Source organism: Hypanus sabinus, chromosome 3, assembly GCF_030144855.1.
Source record: "Hypanus sabinus isolate sHypSab1 chromosome 3, sHypSab1.hap1, whole genome shotgun sequence".
NCBI lineage: Eukaryota > Metazoa > Chordata > Chondrichthyes > Myliobatiformes > Dasyatidae > Hypanus > Hypanus sabinus.
In genome coordinates, this window is record NC_082708.1 from 111151707 (window position 1) to 111172682 (window position 20976).

Sequence of the window (20976 nt, forward strand, 5' to 3'; positions counted from 1 at the left end):
ACGACTGAACCTTCTTAACTAACCTTCCATGTGGAACTTTGTCAAAGGCCTTGCTGAAGTCCATATAGACTACATCCACTGCCTTACCCTCGTCAACATTCCTCGTAACTTCTTCAAAACTTCTTCAAACATTCCTCACTTTCTCTGGTATTTCTTGAATACTTTCTGTGTCCTAATGGGGACTGATTTGAAACAAGTTTCAGTGAGTTTTTCTTATAACCTTTCTTCTGTGTCAACCTTTAAGTGCCTTATGCCACTCATGAATCAATCAGTTTTCATATTTCTTAGTTATTTTTAATTATATTTTTTCTTTCCTTTATTATTTGTTGGGTCATCCTTTCCAAATTTTGCAGATCAGGTTAGATTTGGGGCCCTAGGTTTTGGGATGAACTAGTTCGCTTTCCACTCTGATGAATAAGAATTTTAGTATATTGAAGTCCTGTGTATTATATTGTTTATTATATACATTATATAGAGGGATAGAGCTAGGGAGCCTAAGACCTTTGCACAGTACTAGAATAACTATGTATTACATTGTACGGCTACCACAAAAACAAACACATTTCAAGACGTGAATGATGATAAATCTGATTCTGATATGGGTCTCTGTTGAGGACTGAAAGTGGGAAAGGGACAGGGAAAAGGGGAAGAGAGAGGGAAAGGAGTGGGAAGCACCAGAAAGACATTCTGTAATGATCAAATACCAAATGTATGACATTAAATAACCTTACCTGGTGTCTCAGGGCTGGCTGTATCTGTACACATGCCACCCCACCCCCCACCCCTGTACTCCTCTGCCACACCCCTCCTGTGGCACTCCAGCCTTGCCATTCCAGACATCCTCTGCTTCCAACAGATTTTCAAACTCACTCTCTGCTCTATATTGATTAGATACACACACACACACACAGACACACACACACACACACACACACACACACACACACACACACACACACACACACACACACACACACACACACACACACACACACACACACACACACACACACACTCAGTATATTTAGTGAACTGTATGGTGGTCAGTGAAAATTTAAGCTGTACATCTGCCTGTACAAAATCTATATCCCTTCATTCCCTGCTTGTTCACATGCCTGTCTAAATGCCTCATAAATTCTGTCCTTTGTTTCTACCACCTCCACTGGATTTGCATTGCAGGCACCTACCATTCTTATGCAAAAATCTCCTTTTAAGTCCCCCCCCCCCCCCACTCAACCTTTAAGCTATGCCATTTTCAGTTAATATCCCATGAACTCTGTGGCTGAAGAATTGAACATTTTCTTTATGGATGGTCTCATGAATCAGTTATTTCAAAATTCCACACTAGGACCAAATAAGAATTGTTTTAGATAATTTCTCTTAATCTATCTTCATTTTCATTTGTATATTTCTGTCTTTCTTTTGCATTTTGTAAAATGCTTAAGAATGAGATAAGTTGGTAGATTTACTTCCTGGTATGTTTTATGAGATATTCTTCAATGGCTTGTTAGCCTTCTTGAAGGCATTCCTATTGCTATTTATGAAAAATTCTTTTTAACTGTCACTTGATTCAAGCTACAGATATCCCTAGGTAAAGCATACAAAGTCAGTAGTAAATAGAGATGTTGCCATGTCACTGCTGATTGCAGAATACAGGCAAAGTTGTTTCAGTGTAGTTTAGTATTATTCCTTCCTTTAATCAGTGTAAACAATCACAAAGTTATCTTTTGGTTATAGTTTCTTGCAAGTGGAGAAAGTTCTAAACAGGATGTTCACCTTTTTCTTTTCTTTTCCTCTGTTGGTTGATTTTGTTCTGTTTTACTATTTACAGTTGTAGCATTTAGTGCCCAAGTATTCTAGTGCTAAAAAGTTTCGGTGCTCAAGTTTAAAATTCATTTGCTTATCTTTACCTTGTCACATTCACTTTTGGACAATGTTTGTTAACTAAGCATGTGCTGCAATACATTACAGTGCATAAATCCTGTCACTTTTGTTCCTGTTGCTGTAGGAACCTGAAATCATCCTAATTATATTTAAGGAGGTAGATCTTCGTAAACTTGTGTTCAGCAAGAAATATTCAGTTTCTGAGTGCAAGTCCCAAATTGATGCCTGGGTAGGATGAATTAATGGATTCTGGTTTCTTGGGACACATTAGGACCAGTACAATTTGACCCAATTAAGTGGCAGCTCCAATTAGATGAAGTTTTATGGAAATATTTAAAAGGTATAATGAAAAAAAAAACTACTGTTTAACTGAATAACAATTTATGTACTTAAATGAAATACTAAACAAATTAGAACAGTACCAATCCTTCAACAGTATGATAAAACTGATTTAGTTCCTACTAGTTATTGACAGAGGAGTTCATCTGTTGTATTCTTTTGACTGTAAATTAAGAAAATGAGCACAGACATCTAGTGCAGATAATGGACTGCCTTCATTCAATGCTTTAGACAATTGCAAACTCCAAATCTTCATTTTCATTGTAACATTCAAGGTGATTGTTGATAACTTCCTACTTCCTAACTTGCTGAATAGTTTTCATTCCCGGCTGTTCCTGGCATCTCAAGCCTGAAAGCTTGAAATGATGGTAAGCAAAACAGTTTCAGATTGTCTTGCTGCTTATTTCTTGGCAACTATCAGTGACAAAAATCACTAGTGTTTGAACACAAACACACACAACTGACGCTATTTAAAAAAGATTGCTCTAAGCACCGTGTAATGTCTAATGGCCACGCATGCCCACATGACTGACACTAGTTATAAACTAATCGGCACCAGTCTTCTGTCCCAGTTGAGCGGCATTGTGTCCCAAAGGGAATCCTGTCTACTTACTTGAATAGTTTTTGTTCTTTAAGAGTTGTCCCAAATAAACGGTTGTCCTGATTAACTGATGGCCTAATTAACTGGAGTCCACTGTATTTCAAATACTCATATACTTAAATCCACTGAAATATTTATTTTATATTAATCCTATGATCTGGATAGTCTTAGATTTTTTGCATTGAAATAAGGTATAATCCTTTTGTAAGCTGCTTTACAATGTTTACTTGGATTTTCAGAAGGTCTTGACAAGGTGCTTTATTTGAGGCTGTTACACTACATAAGACTGCATGGTATTACACGAAGAATGCGGGCATGGATAGAAGGTTGACTGGCAGGAGGCAAAGAATGGGAATAAAGAGGGCCTTTGCTGGTTGACTAGTGGTATTGCACAGGGCTTGGTGTTAGGGCAGCATCATTTCACATTATACGTCAGTGATGGAATTGTTGGCTTTGTGGCTAAGTTGGCAGGTGATATGAAGATAGGTGGAAAGATAAGTAAAGCACCAGGTTCAGACAACATCAGTTTCTATGGAAACTCTGCTGTAGACAACTGTCAGAGGTTTTCTGTCATCTCTGCAACTGCTGTCAGTCTGAACATTGCATACCAACCTTTTGGAAAACCGCTATCCTATGTCCAGTTCCCAAGAAGAGCAATCCCACCTGCAATAATGACTACAGTCATGGAGCTTTAACATCACGGGTAATGAAGACTCCTCCTTCCACAGCTACAGGTGATGGATGTTAAGTGAGCTCCCTGGCCCACTCCAGTTTGTTTATAGGCTGAAAAGAGGTGTGGTATGATGCAGTACTAATGTTACACACACCTGGAGTGGATCATTTTTTTAGGATGTTGTTTGTGGACTTCTCCAGTGTATTTAACAGTATGCAACCCCATCTCATGAGGCATAAACTCCAACAAATGAATGTAACCCCCCACCTCATACTCCTCAACTTCTCCTTCCTCTCAAACAGGCATCAAAAAGTGAGATATAATGGTTATATGAGCACCAACAGGCAAATAGCAACTGGAGCACCACAGGGCTCTGTTATCTCACCAGTCTTGTTCACACTGTACACAGACAACCGCAAAAGCTCACACCCAGGCATGCAGTGCATCAAGTACTTGGATGACAGCATCAGTGAGGAAATCAATAAATTTGCTGGCTGGTGCACAAACATCTATCTGGACCTGAACCGCAGTAGGAATAAGGAAATGGTACTGGACTTCAGAAAACAACATACACTGTCCCAACCCTGGAAATAAGTGGCCAGTCGATAGAGCATGTTGCGGAATACAAGTACCCTGGCACAACTATAGATAACAAAATCACCTTTAAGACTAATAGTGGGTTGATACTCTCTAAGTGCCAACATGGCTATTTTTCCTTAGGAATATGTGGAAACAAGTCCAGCCATCGATTTTCCAGATATTTTATAAATGCTTCTTTGAATCAATATTTACCTCCAACATCAAGTCATGGTTTGGAGCAATGAGCTTTATCAGCCACAGAATAAAAGTCATTGGCCAGGAACAAGAATCACTCAGCAGCGTTCATAAGAGATGGACAATAAAGAAGGCTCGACAAATAGATGACATTACACATACTCTTCACACATACTACACTCTCATGCCATCTAGATGCCACTACAGGTCCCTGCCCATCAGCACCAGAAGAGCCTTATCCAGTTTTGCACCTTCCTCCAATTGCCTCCTGAACAACCAATTTTGAACATATAGTATGCGTCGCACCTTTGACAGCAAAAAGTCAGTTTTATTATGTGTATTTGTATTTTAAATAACATGCATTAGTTTTTAGTATACCCTATCCTTGTTATATGGGTCTTCAGACAATGCGGATTCACAGTTATGTGTCGAACCAACTTTTCCTTGTATGCGTCCAAAACTCACAGTTATGCGAGGCTGTTGGGACGGGAAGCACCGCTTTCCCGCCAATACATGTCACATGCGCACACCTCACAGTCTTACTCCCGCCAGTCTCTCATTGGTTTTGGCAGTGTGTTGATGTGCGATCTTGCGCTCTTAAATGTTTGTTGTTATTACCTATGGTGCACTGATTTTGTGCTTGAAATACTTAACTATGCCTCCTAAGCGTCCTATGTCAAGTCCTGGGCCATCAGCCAAGCGGCAGAGAACCACTTTAACACTTGGAAAAAAATGTTGGAAATTATAAACAGGGCCATGTCAGGTGTGAAAGTATCACAGCTCTGGGATGCTACTTCGGCCTGTGTGAGTCCACGATCAGAAGCATAAAGAAAAATGCTGAGAAAATAAAAAGTGCAGTGATTGATTTATCACAAGTGTCTTCAAAGATTGTTACCAAAGTGTGTAACTCGATTATGACAAAAATGGAGAAAATGTTGAGCTTGTACATTGAGCATGAAAGAAAGAAAAAAACACTCAGTTACGATCATCTTTGTGTGAAAGCTTTGGAAATTTATGGTCACCTTTGTTCAGAGGCTAGTGAGGAAGTGTCAAGTGATATTGTTAGCTTTAATGCAAGTAGGGAATGGTTTTCTTTGCAGTTGCGGGCTATGATAGCTGAGTTAGGCATCACACCAAAGCAGGTGTTTAATGAATACGAGACTGGTCTTTTTTGGAAGTGTATGCCAAAATGCACTTAAGTAAGGATGAAAAAACTGCGTCAGGTTTCAAGGCAGCAAAGGATAGGTTGGCTCTGCTTATGTGCTCTAATGCCGAAGGAGACTGTAAGGTGAAGCCTCTCTTAGTTTACCATTCACGGAACCCTTGTGCTCTATGATTTATTACATTGAATATTACCTTAAATTGATGAAATATAATATGAATGTTGCCTTGTGGTACTGCTTTTGTGTTGTATTGATATAAAAATGTGAATAACTTACAGATAAAACATATTTAGGAAGCCCTCCAGAGTGCATCTCTATTTTCTCCATTTAAGTAATTATTCATGTTATGTGTTTTCCATACTTGCATTGACTGTGAGGAATGTATCCCCCACATATAATGAGGATATGGTCTATTTATTATCTGTTGTGAGTATTTTATATTGTGTTTAACTAGATGGTGTTGTGTATCTTAAGTTCTGCGATGTTGTCCTTACCACTGCACAAACGAAGTTCGTCATGGAAAGTAAAGTGAATAAAATAAAGTGAAGGGGCAGGTAGTGTTGACTAAGCAGGGAGTCTGGAGAAATGGACAGATTGGGAGAATGGGCAAAGAAGTGGCAGGTAGAATATAGTGTAGGGAAGTGTATGTTCATGCATTTTGTTAGAAGGAATAATGATGTAGACTATTTGCTAAGTGGTAGAAAATTCAGAATTGAAAGGTGCAGAGAGACTTGGGAATCCTTGTGCAGGATTCCCTAAAGTTTAATTTGTAGGTTGAGTCAGTGTTATCAGTCATTTTAGGAGGGCTAGAGTGTAAAAGCAAGATGCAATGCAAAGGCTTTATAAGGCATTGGAATGTTCCACACTTGGAAAATGGTTCAGCAGTTCACAACCCCCCTCCCCCCCAACCCCCTGTCTAAGAACTGGTGTGCTGGTATTGAAGAGGGTCCAGAAGAGGTTCATGAGAATGAGCTTGGGCATAAAGGAGGCCCCTGAGCCTGTAGTTATTGGAGTTTAGAAATCTAGATAGAATGGATGTGGCAGGGACGTTTCCTGTAGTAGGGGGGGTCTAGGACCAATGTGCATGGCCTCAGAATAGGACACCCATTCAGAACAGAGATGAGGAGGAACTTCTTTAGGTAAGGGTAGGGAATATGTGGAATTCATTGCCAGAGACAGCTGTGGAGGCTAAGTCATTAGGTATACTGTATTAAAAGTGAAAGTAGATAGGTTCTTGATTATTAAGGGCTTTAAAGGTTATGGGGAGACTGCAGGAGAATAGGGATTGAGGAGGCAATAAATCAGCCACTTGATGGGTCAAATGCCATTAATTCTGCTCCTATGGCATAATTTTGAACACTAGATTTGGATTCTTTTTTTTATCACATGTACATTGAAACATATAGTGAAATGCATCATTTGTGTTAATCAGCATCACCTATGGATATGTGGAGACAACCTGTGTCACCCCACATTCCAGCACCAGTGTAGTACGCCCACAGTGTTCAGCAGAAACATAGTATGCCCACAAGTTTGACCAGAACGTTGCAAGTAGAATGAAGTATACGCTAGGATTATCAAGCAGTTCAGAGGTCATCATGATACTTGACCATCTCAATATTTTGAGTACTTTCTAGTTTTGTTTTGGATTTCGAGCATCTATATTATTTTATCTTAGAAAATTTGATCTGGATTGACCCCACCTCATCATTGTCACATTCGGCAGCTTCTGGGCTTCTCAAAAGCCAAAATTGAAAGGAGAGAAGTGAGTCTTTTGGGCTTTGATCAGTATACACATTTCATTTTGAAGATGAAAAGATTGTTTTCCCTCCCTTAAATAATGAGTATTCTTTCATAAATGGATGACGATGTTAAAAACACAGATACTGAAATTTGGTAGCAAATCACAAATATTAAAATTTAATAGCAAATCACATTAATAAAGTGGTATTATGGTAAAAATTAGTTACATTATTGGTTTGCTTGTGTTGGATATCAATTTTTTTTGCACCCAAGTGGCTATGCTGAAAACACCTTCATTGAGAAGTGGGTTTGATTTACTCTTGTGTTATTTCAAATTTATTACAATGTTAATTAAAAGATAATATTGATTCTTTTATTTTGTTCATCATCGTTAATATTTTGTTTTATGCTCGGTAATTTACAGCAATGGTGGTTTGAAGACAGATTAGTTGCTCCCAGTGCCTTTGGCTGCAGAAGAGAAAGAATTACTGCCTCATTTTTCAGTAAGTTCTTTCATAAGCCGGCAAAGGCAGGATTTGCAACAGCAGCTCTTCTTTGTTGCACAATGAACACTTAGTGCACTCTAAGTTGTGAAATATTAAAAAATGATGGTGCTGACATAACAATCTTCATGAAATACATCTAAATATTTAATGAGGTCCAGTGCTTTGGAGATCAATGTTTATGAAATATTTGTAATAGGCTGGATTGATCAGACCCAATACCCCAAATGATTTGAGTGTCAGGAAATGTAATAAACGTACAAGCACAATTTAAGCCTAATTTATTATTATAAAATAAAATGCATAAGTAAACCACACAAGATACTATAGTTATAAAGATTTCAGGGCTCACAATTCGTAATCTCCACTTTATTTTGCCTTTGCCAAGGGATTTGATCACTGCTGTTGTTGCGTTACTTTGTATTCCGACCCGTGAAATCATCTTGGGTCTGTCCTCAGCACTGATCACCATCCCTCGGCTTAGGTGAAGTCCCAGAAACCAACCAAGAGGTGCCTCAGTAAATCAGGGTTCAATCCACAAGCATAGCAAGACACATAGAGACAGACAAGCTATTTGATCTTTTGTTTTCATGCCACTAACCCAGCATGAATTTCTTTCATTCAAACAACTCATGTTCATGGACAGACATCCTGATGCCACTGTGCCTGAGGCCAGAAAGAATCTAACCGCTATCAGCAAATATTTAACAAACCTACAGTGTTTAACTTGTACAGACTCCTTGACACCTTACATGCTGTGAGTTTACTGAATTAAAATGTCACTAGGAGCTGTTCAGAATTTCATTGAATATTTAAAAAATATTAATACACCACAACACATTGTATAATTTGAGAGCTGTCTAGATAATAACCATTCATTATTATATTATTTTGAACTATTTTCCTTTCCAGAAGTTCAGACTTGTTAAATGAAGATATTTTACTCAAGTTGCTCTCTTTAAGAAAGGAAGGGCACATACAATGCCATCAATGTGGCACAAAATGCTTGACAGACAATTAAGAATTTTTTATTAACATATAGTGGTTGTTAATTATTAACTGCAACAACCAATTTTGGAGCCAGGAGAATCTCACAATTTAGTGGTGTTATGTATTAACCAGATGATCTGATTTTGGTTGTGTTGGTAGCAGTATAAATATTGGCCTGGACACAGAACTCCTCTTTTCTTACATGTCATTGGAATGGAATCATTGATTTTGAGGTGAATTTGCTTACATCTGAGCCATGGCTGATACCACATGAAAATCCTTCCTGTCCAAGTATATCCAGCACCAGTAACCTGGGTTCATTTACACCGCTGCCTGTAAAGAGTTGGTACATTCTTCCCATGAACACATGGGGTTTCTCTTGGTGCTCCAGTTTCCTCCCACATTCCAAAGACACAGGAGTTTGTAGGTTAGTTGGTCATGAGTGTAATTGGGTGGGGTAGGCTTGTTGGGCCAGAAGTTATAATTCTGCATCTCTAAATAAATAATAAGCAGCAGAAATGTACATACTCAAATATTGAGTCATAAGAGACATTAGGGATATTCATTGGGTAGAAGAGTCACTGCTTCCTAGTTCCACTGAACTGAGTTTATATGTTTTTTTTAAAATTGTGATTGTGTTAATTTGATCTCTGCATTCTGGTTTTCTCCTCATCTCAAAGGATTTGTCGGTTAATTGGCCACTTATGTGTAGTGAGTGATTTTTTTGATGGATTGTTCCTTGAGTTTGTATAGATGTAACAGGCTAAATGGCCTCCTTTATTATAACAAGGAAACATGATAAATATTATGAGAATATGGCCAAGTTCTTCTGTTGGAGGAGAAGGTGGTTTAGGGAGAGAAATCAAGAGCTCTTGGCCTAGGTTGTTATTGATGAGGTAAGGGAAAAGATTATTACTTAAAACAGTAGTAAGTGTGGAATCAACTGTCCTTTGTAATAAAACAAGAGAAAATCTACAGATGCAGGAAATCCAAGCAACACACAAAAAATGCTGGAGGAACTCAGCAGGTCAGGCAGCATCTATGGAAATGAGTGCAGTTGACGCTTTGGCCCGAAAAGTCAGCTGTTGTAGCAGTGTGCCACACTGTACTCTTTTCCATAGATACTGCCTGGCCTACTGAGTTCCTCCACCATTTTGTGTATGTGTTCTTTGTAATATTTGGTTTAAGATTAAAGGTAAAATAGGTTAAATGATATAAGTTTGGGATTTAATATGAAATAAAAACATTTTAATTTGGACCAGGAGTAAAAGAAGAAAACATGACTAAGTAGAGTGGACAATGAGAAGTTCAATTTTAAATAGTCAATGGTTTATGGAACTTGGAAGGCTCAGACAAAGTGAAAATGGCATGATCTTTTTTTTTCAGCAGCACAGGTTTGAAGCAAGCATTGAATATTTTGAAGATGGAAGTAACTCCTTTTGAGTAGAGAGGCTTTATGGTCAGCAAGCCAGCTTCATTTAAGCTACGCTTAATTACTGTTTAAGGATTAGAATTATGTTAATGGACTAATAGGGTCTGTGACAGGATCAGAAGACAGTACATTGGATAAAAGTGTATGGTGTGGAAACTTAATTTGCATGAGGGTGGCGTGGGGTACATGGTGATTAATTTGCTTTGATTTCTTCAACAAGCAATACTGGTGGTGAAGTTGAGAGCGTTATGGGAGATATGTGAAACTCTACTCTCCCTGGTGACTGTGTGTGCAAAATGCATCTAGCTGCAACTCCTCACTGATCACATAGAGCAGCTTAACCTGCAGTTGGATTTCCTAAAGAACATCTGTGATGCTGAGGGCATCGTTGTCGAGCTCTAGAGAGGTGCCGTACAGCTACGCTCCGTCTGTCAGAAGTAGCGGGATCTCCCAGTGGCCGTCCATTATAATTCCACTTTTCATTGCATTCTGATATGTCGCAATGAGGCCACGCTCAGGTGTGAGGAGCAGCTTTGTATATTCCGTCTGGGTAGCTTCCAACCTGATGACATGAACATCGGTTTTCTGAACTTCTGGTAGTGCCTCCTTCCCCCTCCTTCATCATTCTTATTTCCCTCTCTCACCTTATCTGCTTACCTGTCCATCACCTCCCTCTAGTGCTCCTCCCCCTTTTTTTCTTCCATGACCTTCTAACCTCTCCTATCAAATTCCCCCTTCTCCAGCCCTATATCTCTTTATGACTTCCCAGCTCTTTACCTCACCCCTCCCTCTCTGGGTTTCACTTATCGCCTTGTGTTTCTTCCTCCTCTTCCCCCACTCCACAACCTTCTAACTGACTCCTCATCTTTTTTTCTTCAGTCCTGATCAAAGGTCTGGGCTCCATACATCGACTGTACTCTTTTCTGTAGGTGCCTGACCTGCTGAGTCCAGCATTTTGTGTGTGTTGCTTGGATTTTCAGCATCTACAGATTTTCTCTTGTTACAGATGAAAATTATAAGGTTAAGAATTTTACCCATTTCCCTTGGCTCCACTCATAGATTACTTCATTGATCCTTAAGACCAGGGACCTATTCACTCCCTGGTTACCCTTTTGCTCTTAATATACTTGTATAATATTTTAGAATTCTCCTTTACCAGATCTGCTGAAGTTTCACATCTGCTTTTTGCCTTTTTAGCTTCCTTAAGAACACACTCCTACATTAATTATGCTTCTCAAAGATTTTTCTTGATTTTAGATGTCTGTAACTGACTTACTGCATGCTTCCTCTTTTTTTCCTGACCAGAGCCTCATTACCTCTCATCAGTCAGAACTTCCTAATCTTGCCAGCCTTATCCTTCATTTTAACTGGAACTCTAAACTCTAGAGCAGCTCTAAACTCTCTCACACTTTTAAAAGCTTCCCACTTGCCAGAAGTCTCATGACCTGCTAACAGCCTCCCTTAATCAAACTTCGCAAGTTTCTATCTAATGCTACCAAAATTAGCCTTACCACAATTTAGTACTTTAATTTGTGGACAGTCCCATCTTTTTTTCCATAGAAGTTAATAGAGTTACTGTCACTGGTTCCAAAGAGTTCTCCTACTGACATATCAACTATCTTCCCAGCCTCATTTTGCAAGCTGAGGTCAAGTGTAGTCCCTTCACTAATAGGGCCATCACCATTTTGTTCCAGAAAACTTTCCTGGATGCACTGAACAAATTCTGTCCCATCTAATGTGATGTGATAGTCCCAGGCAACATAAAGGAAGTTAAAATTAGCCTATTATTCCTACCCCTCTGTAATTTCTCTGCATATTTTCTCCTTTAATTCCTGTTGACTATTGGGCTGCCACAGAAGTGTCCCACTGAGGTGAACCTGCCCTTTTAAAAATTCTACTCAAACAGTTTAAGTGGATGAAGCCCAAGAATATCCTAAGTACAACTGCGATGTTCTCCGTAATCAACAACTTCCTCCCTCCCTCCGTCCTCCACCTCCACTCTTATCATGCCATTAACATCTGTATTTTATGTTATCCTCAGCAATGTTGTGTGGGGGTAATAATGAGTGACAAGTAACAACTGTGCTTAAAATGATAGTTTTTCGGGGAACCTTCTACCTAACCAGGGATGTTACAGATTGTTGCGCTGACTGACTTTTTAGTTTTGTTTTCTCCAGCCTTTAGAGCCTGTGAAGGCACTGTGAAAGATACTTCCATTTTCATCTCTGCAGAGGGGGAATAATGAGACATGTTGAGTTTTAACTAAGTGGCACCACAATGAATTTAGTTTACATGTGGCTGCCATTTCAACTCCAGTTCCATAATTATCCCTCATCTCCATCACTCCTACCATTCTGCTGTATAGTAGGGTCTGAAGTGATGTAAATCTTCATTTGAGGTGTGTAACATTCTGTTCAGGCAGCAAATCTCCAGTGTCATCATAGTCTTGGAATTCATAGCCACCTTTAAAAGCTGGTCTTGAACCTTCATGGTGGGAGAAATGAAAACAGCTTGGTACATTGAGTATACATTTGAAAGCTGATAGACTTTGAATTATATGGCAAGTGTTATGTAACTGAGGTATCTGAAGTACCACAAATCAGTGCTTGTTTTCTCATCTAGCAGTGCTAGAAATGGCTGTGCTAGAAATGTGCTACAGTATCGATTAGTCAGAATGGAACTTCAAGCACAGACTTTAAATGGTGGAGAAGCTTAATGCTGTAATGGGTTGAAACATTAAATAGTTGTTTCAACTCAATCAAGGAAATGGAAGCTATGGATGGATGGGACAGCTTAGAGGGACAGAAGTCTAGAATTTGGCATTTTGAGGATAGGAATGGTTGGTTGATATCTTAAAAGTTGTAGACAATAATTGAGGACGGAGTAATTTGCATAGTCAGAAGTAAATGTCAGGATAGTTGGTCTTTTATTGGAAATAGATCAAAGGTCATCATGGAAAGTAGAAAGGCATTCTGTGAACACTGCAAAATCAAGTTCAGGAGAAGGTAATCTCAAGAATTTCTAGCTATTTGGTCAAGAGGAAGAACACACAGTTAAATCATTGATCTACAAAATTTAGAAACGGATCCTTTTCTGTACATTTTAGCAGGCAACACCCAAATGTGGATTTTAATAAAGAAGCTGATTTTGTTTTATTTGGGGTTTTAATTGCTATATACACTTGGTGGCCAATCTATTAGGTACAGTAGTGGAACCTGGTGTAGTTCTTCTGATCAGGAGAATATAGTGTACTGTAGCGATGTGCTACACACAGCGTTGAAATAACGACACGCTGTCGGTAAGTCATCTCGAGACTAGTTTATTCAAACATCACGGCGCTGGCATTTAATCCCTAGCGCCCGCCCTCTCTGGGCGGAAATGACGTCAGGGGTGCATTACCAAAGTCTCTCCCCGCGTGGTGGCTATTTGTGAGCCAGTTCGCCTGCGCAGAAAGTGGGTAGCCACAGTACTTTGATAATAAATTGACATTGAACTTCATGACCACAGCCATCATTATTTCTGATTTACACAGGCTCTAGGTTACAAGATGTTTTTGGAATTGCCTATACTTAAAAAGAATAATATTTATGCTTAGAGAAGGGTGACCTGGAGTATTTTTGTGTTCCAGAGCCAGTCAGATAACGAGGGGTTTCAACTTGTATTTGTAGGTATATATAGAGGACAGAATTTAGAATTTTGCTGAAGATGCCAAAACTGGCAGTGTGTTTGATAGTGATGAAGAAAATTCAAGGCTGCTGGAGTATGTATTTGGATTGGATAGTTGGCACTGAAGTGGCAAATGGGATTCATTGGGGTTATGTGAGCTAATGCATTTGGGGAGAGCAAGTACGGCATGATATGCTAGATAAATATGGGTTATTATGAAATGTAGAGAAAGAGGATATTGGAGATATCCTGTACAGATTCTTGAAGGTGGCAGAGCATTGCTAGTTGAGTTAAGAAAGCATATTGTATGCTTGCATTTGTTGGCTGAGATATAGGATATATGACCGGGAGGGGAAGTGGGGAGTCATGCTAGAACTGTATAACATAGAGCCTTAGCTAGAGTACTGTGTACAGTGCTGAAGAAAGGATACAGTATCACAACAGCAGTGTAGAGGAGATTTACCACGATGAGAGAACACTGAGTGGAGACTTAGTTCAAGTTCAGGTTTATTGTTATTCAACCATATACACCTATACAGCTAAATGAAACATCATTCTTCTGGGGCCAAGGCGCAAAACACAGTACATGTCATCATACACAGCACATATAGCCACAAAATAAAATTAGCACAAGTCCCTGAGTGGCATGACCTGAAGATTGATAGGTTGGCATAAAGTACGAGAGTTGTCCAAAATCATAAGAGATTTCTACAGGGTTAACAGAAGGAATTGATAACAGAGGACAGTAGCCAGGGGCATAGATTTAAGATGAATGGTAGGGTTGTTTTAAATTATTTTCACAGGATGAATAAGGTATTTCTGGGAAAAGTAATGGAAGCTGAAACCCTAAACATATTTAAAGAGTATCTGGATTGGCCACTTTAAAATAAGATCATGTGGCTATAAATCAGTAGATCAATGATCTAAACGTCTGTCTTCATTTAGCATAAATAAAATGTACTGAAAGAGATTTTCTGTTTCATAAATTTGTCTCTACCATTTAGTTTTTACTCTGGGGCATGGTTTGTGTTTTCAGTTTCCTCATTTTAAACTTGCTAACAATCTGTAGAACTTAATTTTAAAATAAGTTGTGATTTAGCAAACAATTATTTTTACTCCTATGTATTCGATGAAGCCAATAGCTTAACAATGTTAACTTATTTGAGACTGAGCATTGGCTCAGGATAATTAGGAAAATGTTACATTTGAAATTTAGGCCAAATCTATTCATATTGAACATGTATGTTTCACCTGAGATTTTATTGAATTTTGTCATGATACTTTTAGCATAATACTTTTTAAAACCAAAAGTGCATTAACCTGACTGTATCAAATTCTCACTTAGCTTTATCCTTTTTCTATTGTGCAGCTTCCTGCAGATTTCACGAAGTTACACCTCACTGATAGTCTCCATCCACAAGTGAATCAAGTGTCCTCCAGTCATTCAGGATGTAGCATCACCAGTGACTCTGGCAGCAGCAGCTTATCTGATCTTTACCAGGTAAGTGGACATTTTTTAAAAATGATAATGAAGAGAATGCATGAACATTGATTTTTCAAACTTCTGGTAATTACAGCCTTGTCTGAGTGGATAGACCTCTATCAGCTTTGCACATTTGCAGTTTTTCCCATTCTTCTTTACAAAACTGCTCAAGCTCTGTCAGGTTGCCGATCATGAGTGAACATCCCTTTTCAAGTCCAGCCACAAATTTTCAATTGGATTGAAATCTGGACTCTTGACTTGGCCACTCCAGGACATTAACTTTATTGTTTTTAAGCCATTGCTTGTGTAGCTTTGGTTTTAATGCTTGGGTTTCTTGTCTTGCTGGAAGACAAATCTTCTCCCAAGTTGCAGTTCTCTTACAGACTGCATCAGGTTTTCCTTGGATTTTGCTGCATTCATTTTACTCTCTACTTTCACAAGCTTTCCAGGGTCTGCTACAGTGAAGCATTCTCACAGCATGATGCAGCCACCACCATGCTTCACGGTAAGGGTGTATTTTTGGTGAAGTGTGGTGCGTGAAGCACCTGGGCAACATTGTTGTAAGCGCAGTCTCTCCCATCTCAGCCACTGAAGCTTGTAACTCCCCCAGAGTTGCCATGGGTCTCTTGGTGGCTTTCTTCACTAATCTCCTTTTTACACAGTCACTCAGTTTTTTTTTGAGGATGGCATGCTGTAGGCAGATTTACTGCTGTACCATGTTCTTTCCAGTTCTTGATGATTGACCTAACTGTACTCTTAAGGGATATTCGGTGACTTGGAAATTTTTTGTATCCTCTCCTGATTTGTGCTTTTCGTGGAATTGTTTGGCGTGTTCTGTTATCTTCATAGAACATAGAACGTAGAATAGTACAGCACATTACAGGCCCTATGGCCCACAATGTTGTGCCGACCCTCAAACCCTGCATCCCATATAACCCCCCCACCTTAAATTCCTCCATATACCTGTCTAGTAGTCTCTTAAACTTCACTAGTGTATCTGCCTCCACCACTGACTCAGGCAGCACATTTCACACACCAACCATTCTCTGAGTAAAAAACCTTACTCTAATATCCCCCTTGAACTCCCCTTAGCTTAAAGCCATGTCCTCTTGTACTGAGCAGTGGTGCCCTGGGGAAGAGGCGCTGGCTATCTACTCTATCTATTCCTCTTAATATCTTGTAGATCTCTATCATCTCTCCAAAGAGTAAAGCCCTAGCTCCCTTAATCTCTGTTCATAATCCATACTCTCTAAACCAGGCAGCATCCTGGTAAATCTCCTCTGTACCCTTTCCAGTGCTTCCACATCCTTCCTATAGTGAGGCAACCAGAACTGGACACAGTACTCCCAAGTGTGGACTAACCAGAGTTTTATAGAGCTGCATCATTACATCGCGACTCTTAAACTCTATCCCTCAACTTATGAAAGCTAACACCTCATAAGCTTTCTTAACTACCCTATTTACCTGTGAGGCAACTTTCAGGGTTCTGTGGACATGTACCTCCAGATCCCTCTGCTCCTCCACACTCCCAAGTATCCTGCCATTTACTTTGTACTCTGCCTTGGAATTTATCCTTCCGAAGTGTACCACCTCACACTTCTCCGGGTTGAACTCCATCTGTCACTTCTCAGCCCACTTCTGCATCCTATCAATGTCTCTCTGCAATCTTCGACAATCCTCTACACTATCTACAACACCACCAACCTTTGTGTCGCCTGCAAACTTGTAATCCATACTCAACCCTTGTACCCCTACATCCAGGTCGTTAATAAAAATCACAAAAAGTAGAGGTCCCAGAACAGATCCTTGTGGGACACCACTAGTCACAACCCTCCAATCTGAATGTACTCCCTCCACCACGACTCTCTGCCTTCTGCAGGCAAGCCAGTTCTGAATCCACCTGGCCAAACTTCCCTGAATCCCATGCCTTCTGACTTTCTGAATAAGCCTATACTGTGTGGAACCTTGTCAAATGCCTTAATAAAATCCATTTATATCACATCCACTGCACTACCCTCATTGATATGCCTGGTCACCTCCTCAAAGAACTCTTATCAGGCTTGTTAGACACGATCTGCCCTTCACAAAGCCATGCTGACTGTCCCTGATCAGACCAGGATTCTCTAAATGCCCACAGATCCTATCTCTAAGAATCTTTTCCAACAGCTTTCCCACCACAGACGTAAGGCTCATTGGTCTGTAATTACCCGGACTATCCCTACTACTTTTTTTGAACAAGGGGACAACGTTCACCTCCCTCCAATCCTCCAGTACCATTGCCATGGACAACAAGGACATGAAGATCCTAGCCAGAGGCTCAGCAATCTCTTCCCTTGCCTTGTGGAGCAGCCTGGGGAATATTCCGTCAGGCCCCGGGGACTTATCCATCCTAATGTGTTTTAACAACTCCAACACCTCCTCTCCCTTAATATCAACATTCTCCAGAACATCAACCTCACTTATATTGTCCACACTGTCATCGTGGTGTAGTTTTTGTCAGGATACTGAGTCACCAGCAGTGGGACCTTCCAGATACAGGTGTATTTTTTTTTACTACAATCAGTTGAAACACCTTGACTGCACACAGTTGATCTCCATTTAACTAATTATGTGACTTCTAAAATGAATTGCCTGCACAAGTGATGATTTTGTGTGTCATATTAATGGGAGTGAATACATGAAATCAATTACTTTGTGTTTTATATTTGTAATTACTTTAGATCATGTTGAAGAGATCTGTTTTCACTTTGACATGAACGAGACTTTTTCTGTTAATCAGTGTCAAAAAAGCCGAAAACATCCACTGTGATTCAATGTTGTAAAACAATAAAACATGAAAACTTCCAAGGGGGAGGGGGAGTATTTTTATAGGCACTATATTCTAGTTCTAGTGAAGTGAGTGTGAGCATTGCACTTGCCTTCCTTACACTGACTCAACCTGCAAGTTAACCTTTGGAGAATCCTGTGCAAGGACTCCCAAGTCTCTTTGCATATCTGATTTTTGAATTTTCTCCCCATTTAGAAAATAGTCTACACCTTTATTCCTTCTACTAAAGTACATGACCATACACTTCCTTACATTATATTTTATCTGGCTCTTTCTAATGGCTTGAAAATTGGCTTTTCAGCAAATTAGAATCTCAACCCGAGGGCCAGACCTATCCTTCTCCATAATTATCTTAAAACAAATGACATTATGATCACTAGATGCAGAGTATTCCCTTATACAAACTTCTGTCATCTGCCCTGTCTCGGTCACTAATAGGAGATCCGGAATCACTGTTTCTCTAGTTGGGACTCCATGTATTGATTAAGGAAATTTTCCTGAATACATGGGACAAACTCTATCCCCTCTTATAGTATAGGAGTCTCAATCAATGTGTAATTTCAAATCACAATCTTATGTTTCTTGCAACTGTCTATGATCTCTGTATAAAGTTGCCTCTCTAAATCCCTTTGAACACTGGATGGTCAAGAATATAATCTAATTAATATGGTCATCCTTTTGTTATTCCTCAGTACCACCCATATGGTCTCAGTAGATCAGCTCTCTGATTCCTCCTGCTCTATTGTGTCAGGATGGAGCTCCCAGGACTGGACACCCATCTATTCCAGCAGACTTAGGAGGAAAGCAGTCAGCATAACCAGAGACACCACACACCCTGTCCACTCCCTGTTTGACCTGCTGCCATCCAGCAAAAGGTTTAGGACACTAAAAGCCAGAACAAATAGACTGAGGAACAGCTTTTACCCCAGAGCTGTGGCCTCCATCACACCACTCCCACACAACAATGACTGAAGCTGTGAGCACACGCAAGGACTCAAATACTTGCACTAATGGCACTTTGTGCATTACTGTGATATTCTGGTGCTGTTGTAACTTATTTTCTGCTACTTATCTATTTAATACTGTTTTTCTATTACTGTCTTGTTTTTATCTACCGCTTTATTTAATTGCCTGAGAGGAAGCTAAACAGTGTTTCATTGTATCTATGTGTAATGACAATAAAGATCATTTATTCATCATCATCATGTCTAAAATAATGAAACCCAGGAACACTGAACTGCCAGGCCTGCCCTTTTGCAATCAAGTCTGTCTAATGGTTACAATATCACAAATCCACATGCTGATCATTTGTCTTACCTACAATACTCCTTGTATTGAAATAGAGCAAACTCAGAAAGGAAGGAGAAAGAAAGCTGTAGTGATAAGGAATTTATTGGTTAGGAGAACTGACACTGCACAGGGACCTTCTGCTTTAGTAGGAGACACTAAGGATCTGTTATTCTACCATAGACGTTGTTCTGTTAGTTGATTGTAAAACTGATTTGCATGTGGAGTTTGAGACAAGACCACAGTATTCCACCAATCCAGAGTACATTGAAGGTTTGGCAGCTGATTGGGAGTGTGGGAAGTAGAGGAGATAACTGGCTGGGGTAAGAATCAGGAATCTGGGAAATGATAGCGGATGTTTCATGCATGTATATAAGGGACTGCAGTTGGGATGAGGAGCATAATGGACTTGGAAGAGGACTGTAAGAGAAGAATTGAGCAGTGGCAACAGAAGGGTTCAGTGGAGGCTTAAGGGGGTGTGGATTTCAGTGGAGATAATTGCTAGGAAGATGATCAAGAAGGCAATGGAGGTTATTGGAAGATGGTTGATTTTGACACTGGAACTGGGAAGATGCTAAGAATCGGTCAAAGGCCAAGGGCATAAAGAATAGTGCTGTGGTGCAACTAGTAGGGTTGGTACCCACAGCTCTATTAAACAGGTTTAATCTGGAGTTTCTTTGGAATCTGTATGTGTGGGTTTCCTGCAGGGCCTCCTATTTCTTCCATTGTCTCTGATGTACAGGTTGTATGGGTTAATTAGACACTGTAAATTGCCCCCAATGCAAGGTGAGTAGTAGATCTGGAGGGACCTGATTGGAATAAATGAAGACTGATGGCAGTGGTGGGGTAATGATTTATGGGCAAGAAGATTTAAGAAGTAAATTTTTGCATTGATGTTATGGACCCTTTGGCAGCTATCAAAGTAGGTATTTCTGTATCAGGTTATAATAACAGCTGTTCTTGTGTTGGAGGTGTATGTTTGAATAATAGAATGCTGACCAAGTTTTGTCAAATGTGCATGTTACAGTCTCCCAATTCTAGCTTAAACTGTGGATTCTGGTTTACTGGGCCATTGGTTAATTGGGGTGGTTGCTTATTTGGGACAACTCTTAAAGAACAAAAGCTAATCAAGAAAATAGCCTGAATTCTCTTTGTTTATTTGGGCCACTATGCATCTTAATTGGGACGGGAAACTGTTGCCACTGTTTCTAACTGGCATCAATTGAATGTACTTGTGTGGTTGTTAGACACTCCATGATGCCGAGAGCAAACAGATTTTAAATAGTGTCAGTTGCTTGTGTTTGTGATCAAAAAGCAGTGTTCTTTGTTCATGATAGTTGGTGAGAAATAAGCAATAAGACAATTCAGATCTGCTTTGCTCACTGTGGTTTCATGCATTGAGGCCTGAAGATGCCAGAAATCAAAAGAACACAGCAGCATACACTGGATGAATTCCTCCATCGATAACTATTAGAAACTAATACACAGCTTTATAGTACTGCAGTAGTATTGATAATATTCCAGTTTGTTCTGCATTTCATTTAAGTACATAACTAGTTACTCAATTAAACAGTAGCTTTTTATACCTTTGTAATTACTTCTATGAAACTT

General features: G+C 39.6%; 1 protein-coding gene across 6 annotated transcripts in view; it reads left to right on the forward strand.

Moving 5' to 3' along the window:
• Positions 1–20976, forward strand: part of rapgef2b (Rap guanine nucleotide exchange factor 2b) — a 357783-nt gene that overhangs the window by 211478 nt on the left and 125329 nt on the right. For all 6 annotated transcript variants that reach the window (XM_059964949.1, XM_059964950.1, XM_059964952.1 and 3 more), the window contains one exon: positions 15138–15269. In XM_059964949.1, the coding sequence (XP_059820932.1) occupies positions 15138–15269 (132 nt within the window). The remainder of the gene's footprint in view (positions 1–15137; positions 15270–20976) is intronic.